This window comes from Sminthopsis crassicaudata, chromosome 5, assembly GCF_048593235.1.
Source record: "Sminthopsis crassicaudata isolate SCR6 chromosome 5, ASM4859323v1, whole genome shotgun sequence".
Taxonomy (NCBI): Eukaryota; Metazoa; Chordata; class Mammalia; order Dasyuromorphia; family Dasyuridae; genus Sminthopsis; species Sminthopsis crassicaudata.
In genome coordinates, this window is record NC_133621.1 from 91,871,680 (window position 1) to 91,889,688 (window position 18,009).

Here is an 18,009-nt window from a genome sequence, read left to right on the forward strand (position 1 = left end):
TGAAGGTGGAAGAAATCAGGTCTATTCAAAAAATTCCTTGGTCCAGCTGGATAAAAGAAGTCAGAAACAGGCTGAATAAAACAGGCCACCTTCCCTGACTTCACCTTTTCCCTGTAAACTCTCAAAGCACTTGGTTGAATAGAATGTAATTAGAGAAATGTAAACTAAAGTAATTTTAAGATTTCAATTCACAAGAGGAAAATGACAAATGCTGGAGGAGCTGCAGGATAACAGGTATACTAATACACTGTTGGGGAAGCTGTTAATTGGTCCAGGCTTTCCAGAAAGCAATTGGAAGCCAAGCCCTCAAAATTCCTAGAAAGTAATTTGACCCACCTATACCACTACCACGCCTATCCTCCCTTACCCCAAAGAAATCAAAGGAGGGGGGAAAAAAAATCTATCTTTATAAAAATACTTATAGCAGCCCTTTTTGGAATAGAAAAAAAAAAAAAAAAAAAGAAAGAAAAGAAAAGGAAACAAAGTAGCATCCTCCTACAGCAGAAGACAAATTGCTGCGATTCAAATGGTGAAAGATTATTGTACCCTAAGAAATGAAGTAGACAGTTTTAGAGGAAACTGATCAAGATTGAAATGAACAGGATTAGGAAGACAATTTGTTCAATTGCCTTTGGAAAAACAACTTTGACAAAGTTTAGAATCCTGGTCAATGCCATGGGTAAACCGCAATTCCAACATGTGATCCACTTAAAATCCAGAAAGATACATAATTTTGGATTTGGCCAATGTAGGATTTGTTTGCAGGACTGATTCAGCTAGGGATCGAGGGTTTTATTGTTTCCTTTTAAAGATTTTCCTCAATGAGGGGGTTGTACAAGGAGAAATTAATTTTTAAAAATAGAATATAAGTTGATTACATTTCACTTTTGTCGTTGCGTGCCCAACGATTAGCAAAATATTTGGTATGTTACAGGAACTTAATAAACGCCTTTTGGATGCTCTGATCGAAACCTCGGGATAATTTTCTTTGCTCCGAGAACACAGATTGTTTTACAACTTTCTAGTGCTCTTTACCTACTTATGCTACCATGTAATATTGTGCATCCCCTGTGTTGAAGCTGGAGTGATGTCCAGGTAACAGGAGAAAATGCATGTTTACAGATCAAGGCACAACCAGGGGAGATGAGGGAGCTTACCTAAACCTTGCCTTGCTCCTCCTCACCCTGTGCAATATGCACGGAATAAATGATGAGAAAATCAAACATTGCACAGTCTTAAAATAAGAAGTATAGTTGGGTGAGCGCGGCCCGGAAGGTGATCCGGGCGGGAGGGTGCAAGCACGGCCTGGGCAAAGGCCGCACGGCTGGACGGGGGAGCCGGGGCCGGCTCCGACTTGGCGGGCCCAGCGGAAGGGGGGGGGGGGCAGCCGAGCTGTTTTGCATGCGGCCCTCGCGGCCTGCCGGAGGCGGCGGGCCGGGCGCTGGGCGGAGCCTGACCGGGCCGGGCCGGGTAGGGCCAGGCAGGGCTGGGCGGTCCATTGGCCGGGCCGCTGCTGTTCGTCCCTTCCGGTGCAGGTGGCGCTGTGCGGGCCGCGCTGCCTCCAGGAAGCCTCTCGGGCGTGGGGTACCGGGCTCCCAGGCTGCTGTTTTTGGAGCGACCGTAGAGCAGCAGCAGCAACAGCTGCAGCTGGAGGAGGAGAAGGAGGAGGAAGAAGAGGAGGAAGAGGAGGAGGAGGAAGAAGAGGAGGAAGAGGAGGAGCGTGGGTCCCCTATTCCTAGGCCCGAAGCCGCAGCCGCAGCGAGCGCGGGTGGAGAAGGGGCCCTGCATTCGAAGGGAGAGGGGGAGGAGGGGGAGGAGGAGGAAGAAGGGGAGGAGGAGGAGGGGAAGGGCCAGCTCCAGAGCCCTCCCCGCCGTCCGCCCGCCCGCCCGCGCGCGCTGCTGCAGCCTCCCCGGGCCTGGGAACGAGACCAAGGGCAATGGCCGAGGCGGCTCCTGCTCGGTGAGAGATCCCCCCGCGCGGCCCCGGCCGGGGAGGGGAGGGGGAAGGAAGCACTCGGGGGCCCGGGGGGGGTCCCCCCTGCACCGAGCTGGGCCTGGGACGCAGTGTGCGTGTCTCCGGGCTGGGGCGGGGGTGGGGGAAGGGGCAGTGAGGTTTGGGGTAGGGGCCCGGGCTGGGGCGGGGGCTCTGAGTGGAGAGCGGGCAGCGCCGCGTGACCTGCGTTTCCCCCGGGAGCTTGGCGGGGGGTGGGGGTAGGTGTGGGAGCTCCCCCAGCTTTGTGTTGAAGTAAGAGATCGGAGATTACTCGAGTGACCGAGGGACGCGAAGCCAGGAGGGTTGCCGGGAGCTTGGGAGGGCCGTGTTGCTCATTCTCTCCGACCTCCCTGGTACACACCTCTTCCCCCCTCCCTCCCACCATGTTTCCCTCTTTTCCCCTCCCATCTTCTTCCTCCTCTCCCCATCCTCCCTCCCCTCCACACCCCCTTGATCCGTCTTCTTTCTCTCTTCTTACTTTCCCTTTTCTACTTTGCACTCTCCTCACTTCCCCCCCCCACACACCCTCCTCTTTCCTTTCCCTTTCCTTTCTTTTTTCTTCCCCTCCCCATCCTCCCTGTTCCATTTCTCTCTCCTCCATCCTTTTCTTCCCATCCCCTCACCTCCTTATCTGTTCTCTTTTCCCATCTCTCTCAGTTCCTCTTCACTTCCCCCCTCTCCCCCTTACTTCTCTTTCTATCTCCATCCCCATTATCTTCTGCAGGCTCTTTCCTTTTCTTGTTTTTATTCCCTCCCTCCCTTCCATTCCTCCTTCCTGCCTTCCATCCCCTACTTCCTCCTTTCTCCGTTTCTTGTCACCCAGAGCCACAAGTTCCATTTTAGTATGGAAAATCCAACTTTATTGTAACACGAGTGAAATCTAGTCCAGACAGCTTTTTCTGAGCATCTGCTGCATGTCTGCCTAGCTAAGCCTAGTCTACAGAAGCTGTCCTAAAAGAACTTGTAGGGAGCAGGGGAGATGTGTGACAAGGGCCCAGAAAATAGTAAATATCAATATTAGACAATACAAAGGCTGTCACAAGGCCGTAGAATGAGTAAGTACTGAGTGCCATAGACAAATGCTGTTTGTTCCTAGAGATCACTTATCTGGATGAGTCAGGGAAAGGCTTTGGGGGGGGGGTAGCATGCTTAGGAGTAAAACAGTTGTAGTCTCGACATTCATATTTCAAATTCAAGCGCTCTCCCAAAACCCTTAACTATTTTATCCTTGAGATACAGTAGAAAGAGCATTAAATTTGTTTTTAAGGTTCTAATCTGGTTTTGCTTTTTACTTTGTGAACTTGGGTATGTCACAAACTCTCTGGGGTTCAATAAAATGGGCATAGTAAATAATAGATACTATTCTTCTGATAGGAGTGTTATGAATATCAGTCGAGAATAGTGTTTCATAAATCCTAATGGGAATATTATAATATATAAATCTTGTTTGTTTTATGATTATTCTTTATACCACATGATAATTGGAACCCCTTTCTGCTTTGAGTAGACGAATTTAAGAATAGTTGTAGCTAAAAAGTTGTCACTGTGCAGTTAATTAATGATGAGCCTTTCACACCAACTTAACCTGGTCCTCAGACAACGACTTTTGAGTCTGTCACTCACAGCTTTTCTGAATTGGGATTTGCCAGAGCACTTGTGTTCTGCTGGCATGGCCTTCAGAAATCCAGGGTCACCTCCACATCAAAGTAACGCAGTAAAGTAGGGCTTTAGTAAAAATACAATAATAACAGCAATTTCATAGACAAGGCAGGTCTTAATTGTGTCCTTGAAAAATGTGGATGGGAGTAGAGAAGGAGAGAAAGCAGTCGTAGAGGAAGGAATCTGCTCAAAGAGCTCAGAGATGAGAACTTAGAATGGAGTGTGCAGGACCAGGATAAGGAATTTATATTGGAGCAGGGTGCTAACAGTAAATGGCTCTTAGCCAAAAAAGATCAAGATGTCCACAGTTTTGCTTTGTCCTAGGAACCATCCTGGTCCTGAAATCCTTCCCTCAAAGCCATTCTCTCTCAGAACCATCTCTGAGAATCTCAGAATTGAAAGAGCCATAAGGGGTCACTTTATACAATGCCAGAATCCTTTATGTAACTCCTGACAGATGATCACGCCACTTCTACTAAATAACCATAGTGACAGCAAGCTCACCACTTTCTGAAATACTGGGAAGTCTGATCTCCTCTGAATTCCCATAGTACTTATCATCTACAACGTTTGTTTACCACCTCATAAGATACTGCTTTTTGGCATCTCGGGTTGTTATTTAGGGTGTTTTCTCATTTCCAGTGGGTACAAGATCTCATCTCCTTAACAAGCTCTTCTTCAGTGGATGATACTACTACAGCTACAAATGCCTAGAAAGTTCAGTGTGTGCCATACTAGTTGAATGAATAGACTGTTCTTTGGCTATATCGTCATCTCAACAAACGTTTATTGAATGCTTGCTATGTGTAGGGCACTGTGAGAGTCTGTGACAAATCTGTAGTCTACTCCTTCTCCCCCAATCTCAGTTTATGATACAATAATCCTGCATCCTCATTTTCCACCTCACTCCCTAGTTCTGCTTCCCCCTTGCTTATGATAGTTATAGTTCTGGGGCATCCAGCTGGGGAATACTGTAAACAGAAGGAGTGAAACTGGTCTTTTTTATCATTTCTGGGAGATTTCTCCATGGACAATGGCAGCAACAATTCAGGCCATGGAAAGAAAGATTGAATCCCAGGCTGCCCGCTTACTGACCCTGGAGGGACGGACGGGCACAGCTGAAAAGAAGCTGTGTGACTATGAGAAAATGGCAGTAGAGTTTGGGAATCAGCTGGAGAGCAAATGGGCCGTGCTAGGCACCCTGCTTCAGGAGTACAGGCTGCTGGAAAGGAGACTGGAGAACATGGAGAATCTACTGAAAAACAGAAATTTCTGGATCCTACGGCTGCCCCCAAGCAGTAAAGGGGAGGTCCCTAAGGTAATAATACCGGGTCTAAAGAGATGGGTGGGCAGGCAACCCGGAGCAGAAAGAACAGATGAGACCCCCCCTTCCCCCCCAGCTTATGTATATATGTGTGTGAAAACATCTAATCTTTGTGGTTTTAGGTGCCCCTGACATTTGACGACGTGGCTGTGTATTTCTCGGAACAGGAGTGGGGCAAGCTGGATGAATGGCAAAAAGATCTTTATAAGCATGTGATGAGGGGCAACTATGAAACATTGGTCTCCCTGGGTAAGATGCTAGACTTTTTTTTTTTTCCCTATTAGCAGTTATCTGTGGTCTCAAAAGTTTAGTCCTGCTTTCCTCCAACGAAGATTCTACATAGATAAATCAAAGAAGTTGATCAGGAGCCTTCTTTCTCTCTTTTGGCCTGGTGTAGTTATGAGCCTGGCTGACCTCTCAGCTGAGATGGTGTTGAATCAGCTAAAGTCAAAAATCCCATTCCTACCTATTTGTAGCCTAGCACTTCAATCTTACCAGAAACCTTGAGCACTCTCCTGTCGGTCAGGATAGGTGAAGTAATTGGTTTGAAGGACAGAGTCTGATTTGCACTGTGGCCACCTGTCCTAATGTCTGGCCTTTTTATGAGTAGTAAGGGGGTGTCAATCTAATGTAAGATTTTGTGCCCTCTGATCTTCAAGGCTATTCAAAATATTCAAGCTTAAATAAAAACTTGTCTTTACTGACAGATAGCTTATATAAAAACCTGTTTGGTGAAATGATTCCTAACAATTAGACTGGCCCAAACAAAATACAATTCAGAAGGTAGCACGTTTCCCATTACTTTGTCTTCAGGCAAAAGCTAGATGACCATTTGTCAGAGATAGCATAGAGAGTGAGCTGGAGGAATGCTTGTTTGGATAGTGTTTTCAGTTGATGAATTCTTAGGTCTCTTTGAGACCTAACAAATCAGCTACTTTTATCCCCTTGTTTTATAGACAAACTAGTTGAGGCCCAGAAAGTTCAAAGGATCTGCCCAAGATCATGTAGCTAGTATCATAAGCATGTGAAGAGCTAGAGTTGTGATTAAATTCCCAAGCAAACAGTGTAGGCAGAGCTATGGGTTTTCAGAGTGACCAGAGAAGACTTTAGAAAGATCAGGCTTGGTCTGGGCCTTGAAGAGTGAAAAAGATTTGTTTAAGGGCTTTGTCTTTTACAAAGGAACAGAACATATCAGGCCGTGAGCAAAATGATATAGTATATGTAATATATTGGGAGAGAATAAGAAGACCAGCTTAAACCAGAGTTTGATTAATGGCTAGTAAGAGAGGAGACTGGAAAAGGAAATTGCCACCAGGTAAAGACCCTGAGGAGTTTCTGTGACATTGCTTTAAATGAGGTCAGAGACCTTATCGGTGTTTTTAGTGTAAGATTTATTGATATAAGGTTCCTTCATGTAAAGTGGATTGTAACACTGTATCATTGAACTGATTTTGTAGTAAACAACTGCTCAAAGAACACTAAAATGAAAGACACAAAAGTGGGAAGTGACTCCTGCGAATACCACACATTCCCTCTTCCCCCAAATAACTCTTCTTCAGGACCCAGAAGGAGGCCTGATTCCCTTGGATGGATCTTGCTTTGGTCTTAAATATTTTTAATGCAGATAGGCTTGATTTGTCTGGTGAAATTGGTTTCTCTGCTGACCCTGGTCCTGAAATGTCTTTTGCTCATGTTATTTGCATAAGAGTTGCTGGCCATTATCACAGCCTTCTCTGCCAAGCCTGTGGATAAAGTTTAGTCATCCTCTTCCTCAAAGGAAGCTACAAGTCCAGACAGCTTATTGATCCCTGCTCTGGGTATGGGTACTTATGTTTATGATCAGGTTTTGCGTATCAGCCAATATATGTGACTCATATTTGAAATTCAAATTAAAGTGTCCAGTAAAACTTGATGGCAACTGACTTCCTCTGTGTAAACAGTGCTCACCCCAATATATGAACTGATTAGAATAATGAGTAGTGATTATTCCAGTCTTTCTATTTCTGCTTCTCAAGAACTCAGTGGTCCATGGATTTAATGCTTTTGTCCCCAAAATACTGCTTAGGTAGAGAAGACTTGAGCTAGCTATATTCTTCAAGTTTGAGGATTCTTTCTAGCATTTTTCAGTATTATGCTCAGGGTTATATGGAGGGTTGAGCTGAATGTCCTTGAGAAAAATATCTTATCTCTCCCACAGTTGTTTATTTCCCTTCTCTTGACTCCCTGGGCCAAGTTTTTGGAATCTCCGCTTGTTACCAACTAGTATTATTCTGCTCTGTTCATTCCATGTGACCTGATAAAGTAATATTCCTTTCCTCTACCTTCCTCTCCTTATTTCATGATTCTCATTAGTCACTAAATGTCTGAAGGCAACAGTCTATTTCCTAACAGAGTTTCACCATGAAATAATCATCTTTAATATACAATATGTAGGCAGGGTTAAGTGGTACACCCTATTGCCTGAAGAGACAGAGAAACTGGCCTCTCTAGGAATGAGTCTTTCTTGATTCACTTCCATCTGCCTGGTTGCCAGTCTTTGACAGTGGATAACTTCTCTCTCTTTTGTTAGACTATGCCATTTCCAAACCTGAAGTTCTATCTCGGATTGAACAAGGGAAGGAACCATGTGGCTGGCGACGTGCGGGTCCCAAGAATCCAGACATCCATACAGACCCAAACCCAGGTGAGGAATTGGGGAGAAAGCAGAAGAAATGGGAAAATTAAGGGAGATGGTAGGAGGAAGACTGCTTTCTGAAGATAATGTTGAACTTGAAAGTCAACTATAAGAAGTTTTCATTTTATATTTGAGTTATTTTTTAAATTAAAGCTTTTTATTTTCAAAACATGCATGGCTAACTTTTAAAATTCACCTTTGCAAAACATATTTTGTGCTATTATGAGAAGAGCTTGGAAATGTAGTTAAAGCAAGGACACCTAGGTTTTTGTTTTTTTGTTTTTGTTTGTTTGTTTGTTTGTTTTTTAAATTAACGCTTTTTATTTTTCAAAACATATGCATGGACAATTCTTCAACATTAGCCCTTGCAAAACCCTGTATTCCAATATCGCCCCCCCCCCCTTTCCCCATACCTTCCCTAGATGACAAGTAGTTTAATATATGTTAAACATGGTAAAAAATATATATTAAATCCAACATTTGTATACATATTTATACAATTATCATGCTACACAAGAAAGAAAGAGAAGCAAAATAAAACACAGGCAAACAACAACAAGAGGAGTAAAAACACAATGTTGTGCTCCACATTCAGTTCTCACAGTCCTCTCTCTGGGCGTAGATGGCTCTCTTCGTCACAAGATCATTGGAACTAGTCTGAATCATCTCACTGTTGAAGAGCCATGAAGGATGACCAGACTTAGGATGGAAACATCAATTCTTAACCATCTGTAATTTTTTTTTCAGTGTGAGTGCTCTCCTTATTGACATTGATGCCAACCCTGTTGTGACTTAGTCAGATGGCATTTTTGAATGCCTGTGACTAATTCCTTCTTCACTCTGTGGTCACAGCCTGGTGATGAATCTTTCCTAATTTAGGTACCCTATTCCTTAAGTGACAAATATTGAGTCCAGTCTGGGGCCCATGCTTGAAGCCTTGCGAGCTAGGTAGGACTTGTAAGAACTTATACCTGCTGGCTGGCATAGCCTTCAAAGAGCCAGTCACCTCTGTTTGATGAAGGGTTAGAGAAGCTAGACTCTTCTATCAGAGGATGAGTCTTCTCTGAACTTTAGGACTTCCTTGATATTTACCTCTCTAATCTCAACATAGGGCCCATTATTTCTCCCATTGCCTGTCCCATAATGCCTGAAATTTCACCATTGAATCATTTCTTTGGGTTCCAAAGGTTTTTTAGTCTTGCAGAGCCTGCTTTGAAAATGTAAATACTCTTAGGTTCCTCTCACCATAAGTCATCATAAGCTTACCTTTTAAGTAATTACTCTCTAGTATGAGACATTGAGGCCTTCAGGAATAGGATTTGGAAGGAATGAATCAGGAAGGCATAGATGAGAAACAGTGAAGGGGGAAGCCTACAACTTCTTTGCATCTTTTCACGGTTTTCTTATGGATCAAAATGTCATTGAAATGCAGCAAAAAATAATAAAATGTTCCCATTTGAAAACACAGTTGGTTGTCCATGTTGTTTCAAGAAGATGGGACTGAGGCACCTTCAAAGTGTAATTTTGTTATTTCTCCAAAGATGTGATTACATATTGTAGGTGTGATCTGCCTTCTCATGTCATTGCTTTCAGGTTGTTAAATCAAGGAGCAAGCCGATTGTGCCCAGTGGCTAGGTGAAAACTAGTTTCTTTGAGAGCTGGGATTTCTTTCTCACCCTTTTGGAAAGCAATTCTTGGGCAAATCACAATCCTACAATGTTTTTCTTTTTCTTATCCATCTGTTCTTCTCAATTTCACCATTCCTTTTTTTGGTGAGGTGATTAGGGTAAGGTGACGTGTGGAGTTATACAGCTAGTGTTAAGTCTTTGAGGTCAAATTTGAACTCAGATCCTCCTGACTTTAGGGCAGTACTTTATCCATGTCGACATTTGCTGCCCCTGTTCCTTCACCATTATTTAAGGACTAGCTCAAGACTTAAGTTCATGAGTGGCTCTCTTCAATAATGAGAGGATCCAGACCAGTTCCAATTGTTCAATAATGAAGAGAATCAGCTACACCCAGAGAGAGAACTATGGAAAATTAGTGTGGACCACACCATACCATTTCCACTTTTTCTGTTATTTTTGCTTGCATTTTTGTTTTCCTTCTCAGGTTTTTTACCTTCTTTCTAGATCCAATCTTTCTTGAGCAGCAAGATAACTGTATAAATATGTATACATGTATTGTATTTAACTTTATTTACCATATTTAACATGTATTGGACTACCTGCCATCTAGGGGTACGGCTGAGGATGGGGGGAAGGAGGGGAAAAGTTGGAACAGCAGGTTTTGCAAGGGTCAATGTTGAAAACTTACCCATGCATAGGTTTTGTAAATAAAACAAAATATATATATTATATATATATATAAGACTTTGTAAGTTCATGAAGTTTTTCCTGTCTGCTCTTTGTGCCTCTTAGAATACTTCAGTTCCTGTGGCACTCAAAATCTGAATCACTTAGACCTGTACTTAATCATCTATGTGCCTATGTTTAATTAATTTCAGTGAACATTTTTAAAATTTATAATAATAATATAATAGCTTTTTATTTACAAGATATATGCATATGGTAAAAATTGTCAGCATTGACAATTGCCAAACCTTTTGTTCCAACTTTTCCTCTCCTTCCCCCCACCCCTTCCCCCAGATGGCAGGCTGACCAATTCAGTGAACATTTCTTAAGAATCTTAACAAAACCAAAAATGAAACAGTTTACCCTGTTTTATAATATGTTAATCTTGTCTTCCTAACTAAGTAGCCATCTTCTTGACAGCTATATCTGGTATTAGTTCAATATTCCCATGTTGTTGAGGACTTGACTAAACAAGGCATTGAAGACTTTTTAAAAACTGTTTTGAAGTTGCCAAGCAAGGCAACAGCACAGTCTGAACTAGAACTCAGAGCCTTGGTGAGAGTGGGGGTGGGGAGGGATGACAGTCAAGGTTCTTACATCATAATAGCACCATATAGCTATCATTTTCAGAGTCCTTCCACATCCGTTATCTCATTGTATGGCCTTTATAACAATTCTGTGAGGTAGGTTGGGGTACGAGTTATTATTCCCATTTGACAGATGAGGAAACTGAGGAGAATGTTTTGTTTTCCTTCCCAACCCCAGAATGTATAAATGTGCTGTCTGTTTCTCTCATGCAGGATCTCCTGTTCCTGCTCCTGACCTTTTACTTCAGATCAAGCAAGAGGGAGAACTGGGACTCCAGGGGCAACAGGCTTCTGGGGTAGAGGCATGGGTGGCCAGTCAGCCAGACACTGGAGAAGAATCATGGGCCCTAAGTCAGCTGAACTCTGGGGCAGCAGAACTTTCTACTGATGTTAGTCCTGGTGAGTCCTTGAGAGGGGGATAAAGGGGGACCCAGGGAGCCAAGGGGACAAGACTACTTACCTACTAGAAGCAGAATTCAGAGGAAAGTGCTGGGGTGGGTGGGCCAGGTTACCTCTGATGAATAAGGAGCCATCTGGCCTTGTTAAGACCTTTAGCTGCCTGAAGGCAAATGATTTCTGGAAGCTTCTGGCTCCTATGATATAATGATCACTAACTTCTAATCCTGGCTCTTCATATGATATTTTGCCTTGTTTGTGTCCCTTGGACCAGTTGTCCCTCTTCACTTCTGAGGGCTCTGTGGATGAAACTTGTATTGTCCATAAGTTCTTGGGTGCTTTGGAAATAGGAACAAGAGAAATAGAGTTGGAGGGTGATAGTAGAGAACCACTGTGGCCATTCAGAACACCTCCAGCCTTAGATGTCTGCAGGATCTGGTCTGGTCTGCTGGTCTTTCCCAGGGGTCACCTTTCTCTTCCTTTCCCCTCAGTTTGTTTCCCAGGCATTACCTTTCTTTTCCTTCCCCCTCAGTTTCTGTTTCCCAGGGGTCACCTTTTTTCTTCTTTCCCCCTCAGTTTCTCTAACCCAGGGGTCACCTTTCTCTTCCTTTCCCCTCAGTTTCTCTAACCCAAAGGTCACCATTTTCTTCCTTCCCCTTCAGCTTCTCTAACCCAGAGGTCACCATTTTCTTCCTTCCCCCTCAGTTTCTCTAATCCAGGGGTCACCTTTCTCCTTTCCCCTCAGTTTCTCTAACCCAAAGGTCACCTTTTTCTTCCTTCCCCCCGCAGTTTTCCTAACTCAGGAGTCACCTTTTTCTTCCTTTTCCCTCAGTTTCTCTAACCCAGGGGTCACCTTTTTCTTCCTTTTCCCTCAGTTTCTCTAACCCAGGGGTCACCGTTCTTTTCCTTCCCCTTCAGTTTTTCTATATCAGGGGACACTTTTCTCTTCCTTTCCCCTCAGTTTCTCTAACAAGCACTCTGGTCTGTCCTGTCTACAGGTATGCACCCTAGTTTTTCCACTGCCATCCCAACCAACTCATGGCAGGCAGAACTGCCACCCCACCACCCTTCTTCAGCATGCTCAGATGGAACCCTGAAACTCAGTACTGTGGCCTCTTCAGAAGGTATGATGGGGAGCTGGAAGAAAAGAAATGTCATACTTGTAGAACACATTTGTAAACTTTAAAATGTGTTTAGAAATATCAGCAAATCATAGCTATAATAATAATAATAATAATAATAATAATAAAAACCCTCTACCCTAGTAATAGATGTCAGTATATGCTAAATAGTGATATCTAAGTTTAAGGCATTTATAAGCATTAGCTATGGGCTTACCATGTGCCCAAGTACTGTGATAAACACTTTGCAATTTTATCTCATTTGATCTTCACAACAGTACTGGAGAGATTGATTGTATTATTAGTTCCATATAAATGTGGCAAACAAGTTAAGTGACTTGTCAGGGTCACATAACTAGTATCTGACACTGGATTTGAGTTCAGCTTCCTGACTCCAGGCCTAGTGCTCTGTCCATTGTGTACTACCCAGCTAAGACTCGTTTCATGTTGAAATGCAATGAATTTAAAACATTACTCATGTGAAATACTTTTGAGGACTGGGAAGAAAGAAAGGGCACACATGCCAGATCTGTGATTTCATTGGCATAGGGAACTTCCAATGAGGAAACCTTCTAACAGTACAAATCAGCACCTGTTAATCCTAGAAAGACTTGTCTGGGGACACTTAGAAATCTCCAGACTTTGCCCAGGGTCTTCCTGACTATATTCACATAAGAGTATTCAAATTCACATCTCCTGGGAGACTGAAATCCTCTGTTTATTCCATCAGCTATTCCCACACCATCTTGCGTGAAGATGAAATTAAAAAGTGCTTAGAGAAACTCAAACACATTCTTCACTTTCTTGTGGCGATTACTAATATTCTTCATTAAGTCAGAATGTCTTATTTGAAACAAACCATTTGAATTATTAATAGTATAAATGGAATCCAGATTAATAAACTAATTGGTTTTCCTGCTGTGGACATTAGTCTGATAAAAAAAATCTGGAAACACACATCCTACTTCCTATAAGAAAGTCCCATATTTTTGTCGTGGGTCACAAATTTTTTGGTCAAAAATTTGCATGTCTCAGTAGTGGCTATTTTAGGTTTATGAGCATTTAGTTAATGTTTTGAAATTAGTTACTTCAGAATTATAGCTATAATTTTTTTTGGGGGGGGGGTTACAATACATCTATACAAAAGCTCATTCTTGACATCTAAGTCCTCAGATTCCCACATTTCTGATTCTCACATCTTTTCCAAGTTTAGTTAATGAAACCAGTGACATCTAGATTCTTTCTGTCTTTCAGCGGATGTGAAAATCGTGATTAAAACGGAGGTCCAAGAGGAGGAAGTCGCTGCCGCAGCAGCCCCAGTCCACCCTGCCCACTTGGAGGCCCATGGGGCTCTATTTGAACCGGGCCAGGTCTCTAGGCTCTTCCCCAATACTGTCCAAGATACAGCCTGGGAGAATCAGGGTAACCCCTTTCCTTCCCAGGAAACCTTGCTGGGGCTAAGGGAACCCACCCGGCCAGAAAGAGATCTCAGTGAGCTCAACCCAATTATGGCCCCGGAAGAAACCCTGCCTGGAGATTGGCTCTTCGGTGGAGTCAGGTGGGGATGGAATTTAAGGTACAAGCCTCCCATGAATCTTCCTCCCAGGACTGGTCCTGAAGGGTTGACTTATTCCGCTCCTGATCATGGGGGAGGCGCTCTAAATCCCAGTCAGAGCCCAAGACCCTACAGTGAATCCTGCAAGTACCCAGGCCGGACAAAGGGGTTTGGCCACAAGTTGGGTCTTAAAAAGCATCCGCCGGCGCCCCCTGGGGGAAGGCCCTTCACCTGCAGCACCTGTGGGAAGAGCTTCCAGCTGCAGATCAGCCTGACCATTCACCAGAGCACCCACCAGCGGGGATGCGCCAGGTCGGGCCAGGACTCGGCAGCCCGAGACGGCAATGCCTTGCGGTGTGGGGAATGTGGACGGTGCTTCACCCGGCCGGCCCATCTCATCCGGCACCGGATGCTGCACACAGGTGAGCGGCCATTCCCCTGCACCCAGTGTGAGAAGCGCTTCACGGAGCGCTCCAAGCTCATCGACCATTATCGCACCCACACGGGAGTGCGGCCCTTCACGTGCTCGGCCTGTGGCAAAAGCTTCATCCGTAAGGACCACCTCCGCAAACACCAGCGTAACCACACAGCAGGGCCTAAGGGGGCGGCCCTCGGACCACCCCTCCCGCCAGCCACCAGCAGTCTCCCAGATCCTTTTAAGAGTCTTGGCTCCAAAGGACCATTGACCCCAACGGAACTGGCGAGTGACTGGACTTATGGTCTGAATGCCCTAGGACCTACAGATGGCAACAGTCTGTGAGGTTGGGCAGATCAGGAACTGGGCAGCTCCCTATCCCGATGCTGCTGCCAGTTCACAAATTGAAAAATAAAATTTCCAGATACCAGGATATTAGGAGGAGAATGGAGACAGCAAACATGGCAAATATGAAAAGAAAATAGCAAATGTAAGATGACAAATAGTAGTCACCTAAAATTGATCATGACAAGGAGCGAGAGAAGCTGTCAATAAAAATTCCACTTGCAAACAAAATAGAATTCTTAGATTGTGCATTCGCACTGTAGAATTTTTAATAATTTAATATGAAACTTTAATTTTTTATCCCTAAATAAAAATCCAGGAAAATAACAACAGCAATGACTTACCTTTTTGCAACCTCGGGCAAGTCACTTTTCTTCCCCCAGGTATCAAGTTTCCTCATCACTAAAATCGGTTTTTTCCATTTCCAGTTACCTACGATTTGACAAGTTAGAAAAAACATTTTCACTTTTGAAATTGGGGTCTCCTATCCATATCAAATGTGAAAGTGAATGTACTTAAAAGACTATATCAGCTAGAGAGAAAGGGCAAAAAGGACTTGACCCAACCCTGAAGCTGACTTTTCCAGTGTCAAAAAGGATTGCAGGTTTGCAGCTCTAGGCTATTGAAATGATAGCTTTGACCTTAAGGACTGGATAGACAGACCCCTTGATAGCAATAAGTTCTCAGGGTTTTGAGTGTCATTTGTAAGGTACCCTCGTGGAATGAAGGCTGTTGGGTACATATATCTTTGTAAGAGTGGGGAGTGTGGAGGTGGTTAGAGGGTCTCCATCACCTAGGAAAGTCAGATTCACATTCATGCCTTTTAAAGGAAATCTGGTGAAAACGGGGGCCCTAACATAGGGTTACCATTGGGCTCCTTGTAGAAAAGAATCATGGAAAATTAAGAGATGGAAGAAACCATAGAGAGCATCTAATTCAAGTTCTCTGTTTTATAGAAGAGACGAGGTTGCACTGAGGGGTCTTGCCTCTAGTTCTCATAGCTCACTAGTTGGTGGTAGAGCAAGAAAAAGTCAATTCTCCTGCCCAGGTCTAGGGCTTTCCCATATGAACCAGCTTGTCTTTTTGTTTACCTTTTCATGCATTTGTAGAATGCTTTATTATCCCTCACAGTAAGTCTGTAAGGTTGGTTAGGTAATATGACCAAACAAGAAAGCATCCCCAGAAAGGATGGGACTTACTCTAAGTAGTTGCACAGCTAGAATCCTACTCTTAAGATTATTTTTGTATTGCCATAACCTATTAACTGGTTTTGATTTAACCAATTACCTTGGAAAAAAACTAGTCAATCATCCCAGGAGAGTTCCGTGTCCCAAGTGGGAAGAACTTCATAAAATTATCACTATAGATGTTTCTTTCCTCTTTGAGGGAATGAACAGGACAAGTTTTATGGAGAGAAAACTGATAAAGAGAAGAAAAAGGATTATATCTATATATTTCCTCATACATATGAGATTGGTGTTATTTGTTAAGGGAGGGGGAAAAAAGCAGATTATTTTTAATAAAAATTAAAACTTAAGCCCCAGACCATACCATATAATGGTAGACCTGATGTTTCAAAATATATTCCTGGGATTAGACTGCCTGCATGCCCACCCTGGGGAATAATAATTGCTGATTTTTAGTTTATGTTAGGGCAAATTTTTTGGGAAAATCAAAATTTAGTTGTTTTTTAATACCCTTTACACACTTTAAGGTGCCTTGTTTAATTGTAATCTTTTGATAATGTTATCTCACTGGTGTGGGTGTTCCTTTTAATGAAAGTCCTTCATTCTGTCGATATCCTATACATCCTCTACAGACAATTTACCCAGGATGCAAGGGGCCCATGGATCTCTTAAAATAAGATGAATCTCAGATATCCAAACTATCTCTCTGTTACTCTTTGTTCTCGCTGTCTTTTTTTTTTTTTTTTCTATTCATCTGTTTTTTTGATAGTGCAGAATTTTTTGTAAATCTGTCTTCCTTGCAATTCTTTTGCTCTGGGGAAAGTGTTTATGTTTGTGTGTGTTGAGGGGCAAAACACACAAATCTTGTTCTTCAGAACCCCAATGGTATTCCATGATGCATAGTCAAATAGGGTCATTGGAAAAAGAAATAGCAAAAGTCTTAAGAAATAGATCCAACCCCCCTCCAAATGGAGAGAGAGCCTAGAGTAATTAAAAAGGTTATGAAATTTCCCAAATGAAATCCTATGCTCTTTCCCTTACATTCTGGGCCCATCTCATTCATTTATAGAGTCTGGCTCTAGATTTTCCATCCAAATGCATATTCTAGTCTGGACACCAGGTATTCTTCATCCACTTGGTTTTTTTCCCCCTAAGTGAATAGTTAAGATGAACTCTCTTATGGATCTAATTTGGAAGCTCTGGGACTGATGCAATCAGCACAATGTCATTTGTGAATGGGAGCAACTGGAAGCCCTCAAGTCTATAGCCTAGACCTTTTTCTATAAGTGACAGACCCTTTTTTTGGCAATATGCCTTCCTGTTTTACGCCTTGCTTAGTTCAATCATGGGGTGGTTAAGTAGCTTTGTCTCTCATTGATCTTTCAAGGACACTAGGATGGTTTTACATTACATATGCAGAGGAATAAGATACTTGTTAGAAGACATTTTCCACTCATTCAAATGTTTTTTTGTTAATTTGAGGATGTGAAAATAGATTGTGTTTAAGTTGATTAGCTCATGAAATAGTCATGTTTGATTTGTTTACATTTTGGAAAACCTAGAAGAAAAAAACGAAAACTGAGCTATCCATCTCCCTTCTCATCCTGCCTCTTCCCCACCCTTTTAAAAATTAAGCAGTTTTTGGGGAAACATTTTTGTCTCCTGAATTTTTGAGCCTGTATATCTCATCTCTCTCTCTCTTTTTTTTTTTTTTTGGTATATCTCTTCTTTGGACAGAAATCTGACCTTTTGCTGCTACTCTTTCTATCTCTGTCTTCTAGAATGAGTGATATTCATTTTTAGGGACATCCACAGAAGATGTACTATCCTAGCCAGAGAAAGAAAGAAATACAAGACCTATTTCCTGCTCAGTCTTAACATAAGCCATATGACAGCATGGAAAGAGTACTGGATGGAAGGTCAGGAGCCCTGAGTTCTAATCCCATCTCTAACAAGCAAAATGAACTTGAAAGTCACATAAACTTTGTTCATTTTCTTCCTTTATCAAATGGAAGGGTTGAACTAGCTCTGTGCCCTGAGAAAGTGTGGTCAAAGCTGTATTAGCCAGCCTTACGGGAAAGCTGCAAATTGGTTTATGTACATATGCCCTGAGGCAGATGGACACATAGGTAGTTGAAAAAGCCAAGACCTCATCATCAGCATGAATGTTACATCAAGGCAATGTGGTCTGGCCCAGTTGTCTTTTTGTGTTGTAGCAGGGTGCAAGGGTTGCCATGGAGATTAAGGTGGAAATCTGGGATTTGCTTGACTCCATACTTGTTCTGAGTTTTGTTTTTCTTTTTCCCAATGAGGAGATTATGGTGGAAGGACAAGGAAGGATAGGACTAGAGTAGCAAATAGAAGGGGAAAAAAAAGTGATCAAAACTTTTTTATAGTAC

At 42.9% G+C, this 18,009-nt stretch overlaps 2 protein-coding genes across 2 annotated transcripts in view; one reads left to right on the forward strand and one right to left on the reverse strand.

The window, feature by feature from the left end:
- The window catches only part of KRBA1 (KRAB-A domain containing 1), a 66,578-nt gene extending 63,747 nt beyond the window's left edge, over positions 1–2,831 (reverse strand). Inside the window, 2 exon segments of the mRNA XM_074269543.1 lie at positions 1,418–1,641; positions 2,787–2,831. Coding sequence (XP_074125644.1) covers positions 1,418–1,641; positions 2,787–2,831 — 269 coding nt within the window.
- Positions 1,530–14,747, forward strand: ZNF746 (zinc finger protein 746). The gene is made up of 7 exons (XM_074267580.1): positions 1,530–1,960; positions 4,671–4,970; positions 5,099–5,225; positions 7,546–7,659; positions 10,805–10,990; positions 11,986–12,111; positions 13,363–14,747. The coding sequence occupies exons 2-7, from the start codon at positions 4,686–4,688 to the stop codon at positions 14,421–14,423; spliced, it is 1,899 nt and encodes a 632-aa protein (XP_074123681.1). The 5' UTR covers positions 1,530–1,960; positions 4,671–4,685; the 3' UTR covers positions 14,424–14,747.
- The last annotated feature ends 3,262 nt before the right edge of the window (positions 14,748–18,009 follow it).

Bases quoted from the DNA above. Each gene is read 5' to 3' on its own strand.
- ZNF746 (XM_074267580.1), top strand. From the start codon at position 4,686: ATGGCAGCAACAATTCAGGCCATGGAAAGAAAGATTGAATCCCAGGCT. The intron at 5,226-7,545 runs GTAAGATGCTAG...CTCTTTTGTTAG, and splicing joins TGAAACATTGGTCTCCCTGG to ACTATGCCATTTCCAAACCT. The intron at 12,112-13,362 runs GTATGATGGGGA...TCTGTCTTTCAG, and splicing joins TACTGTGGCCTCTTCAGAAG to CGGATGTGAAAATCGTGATT.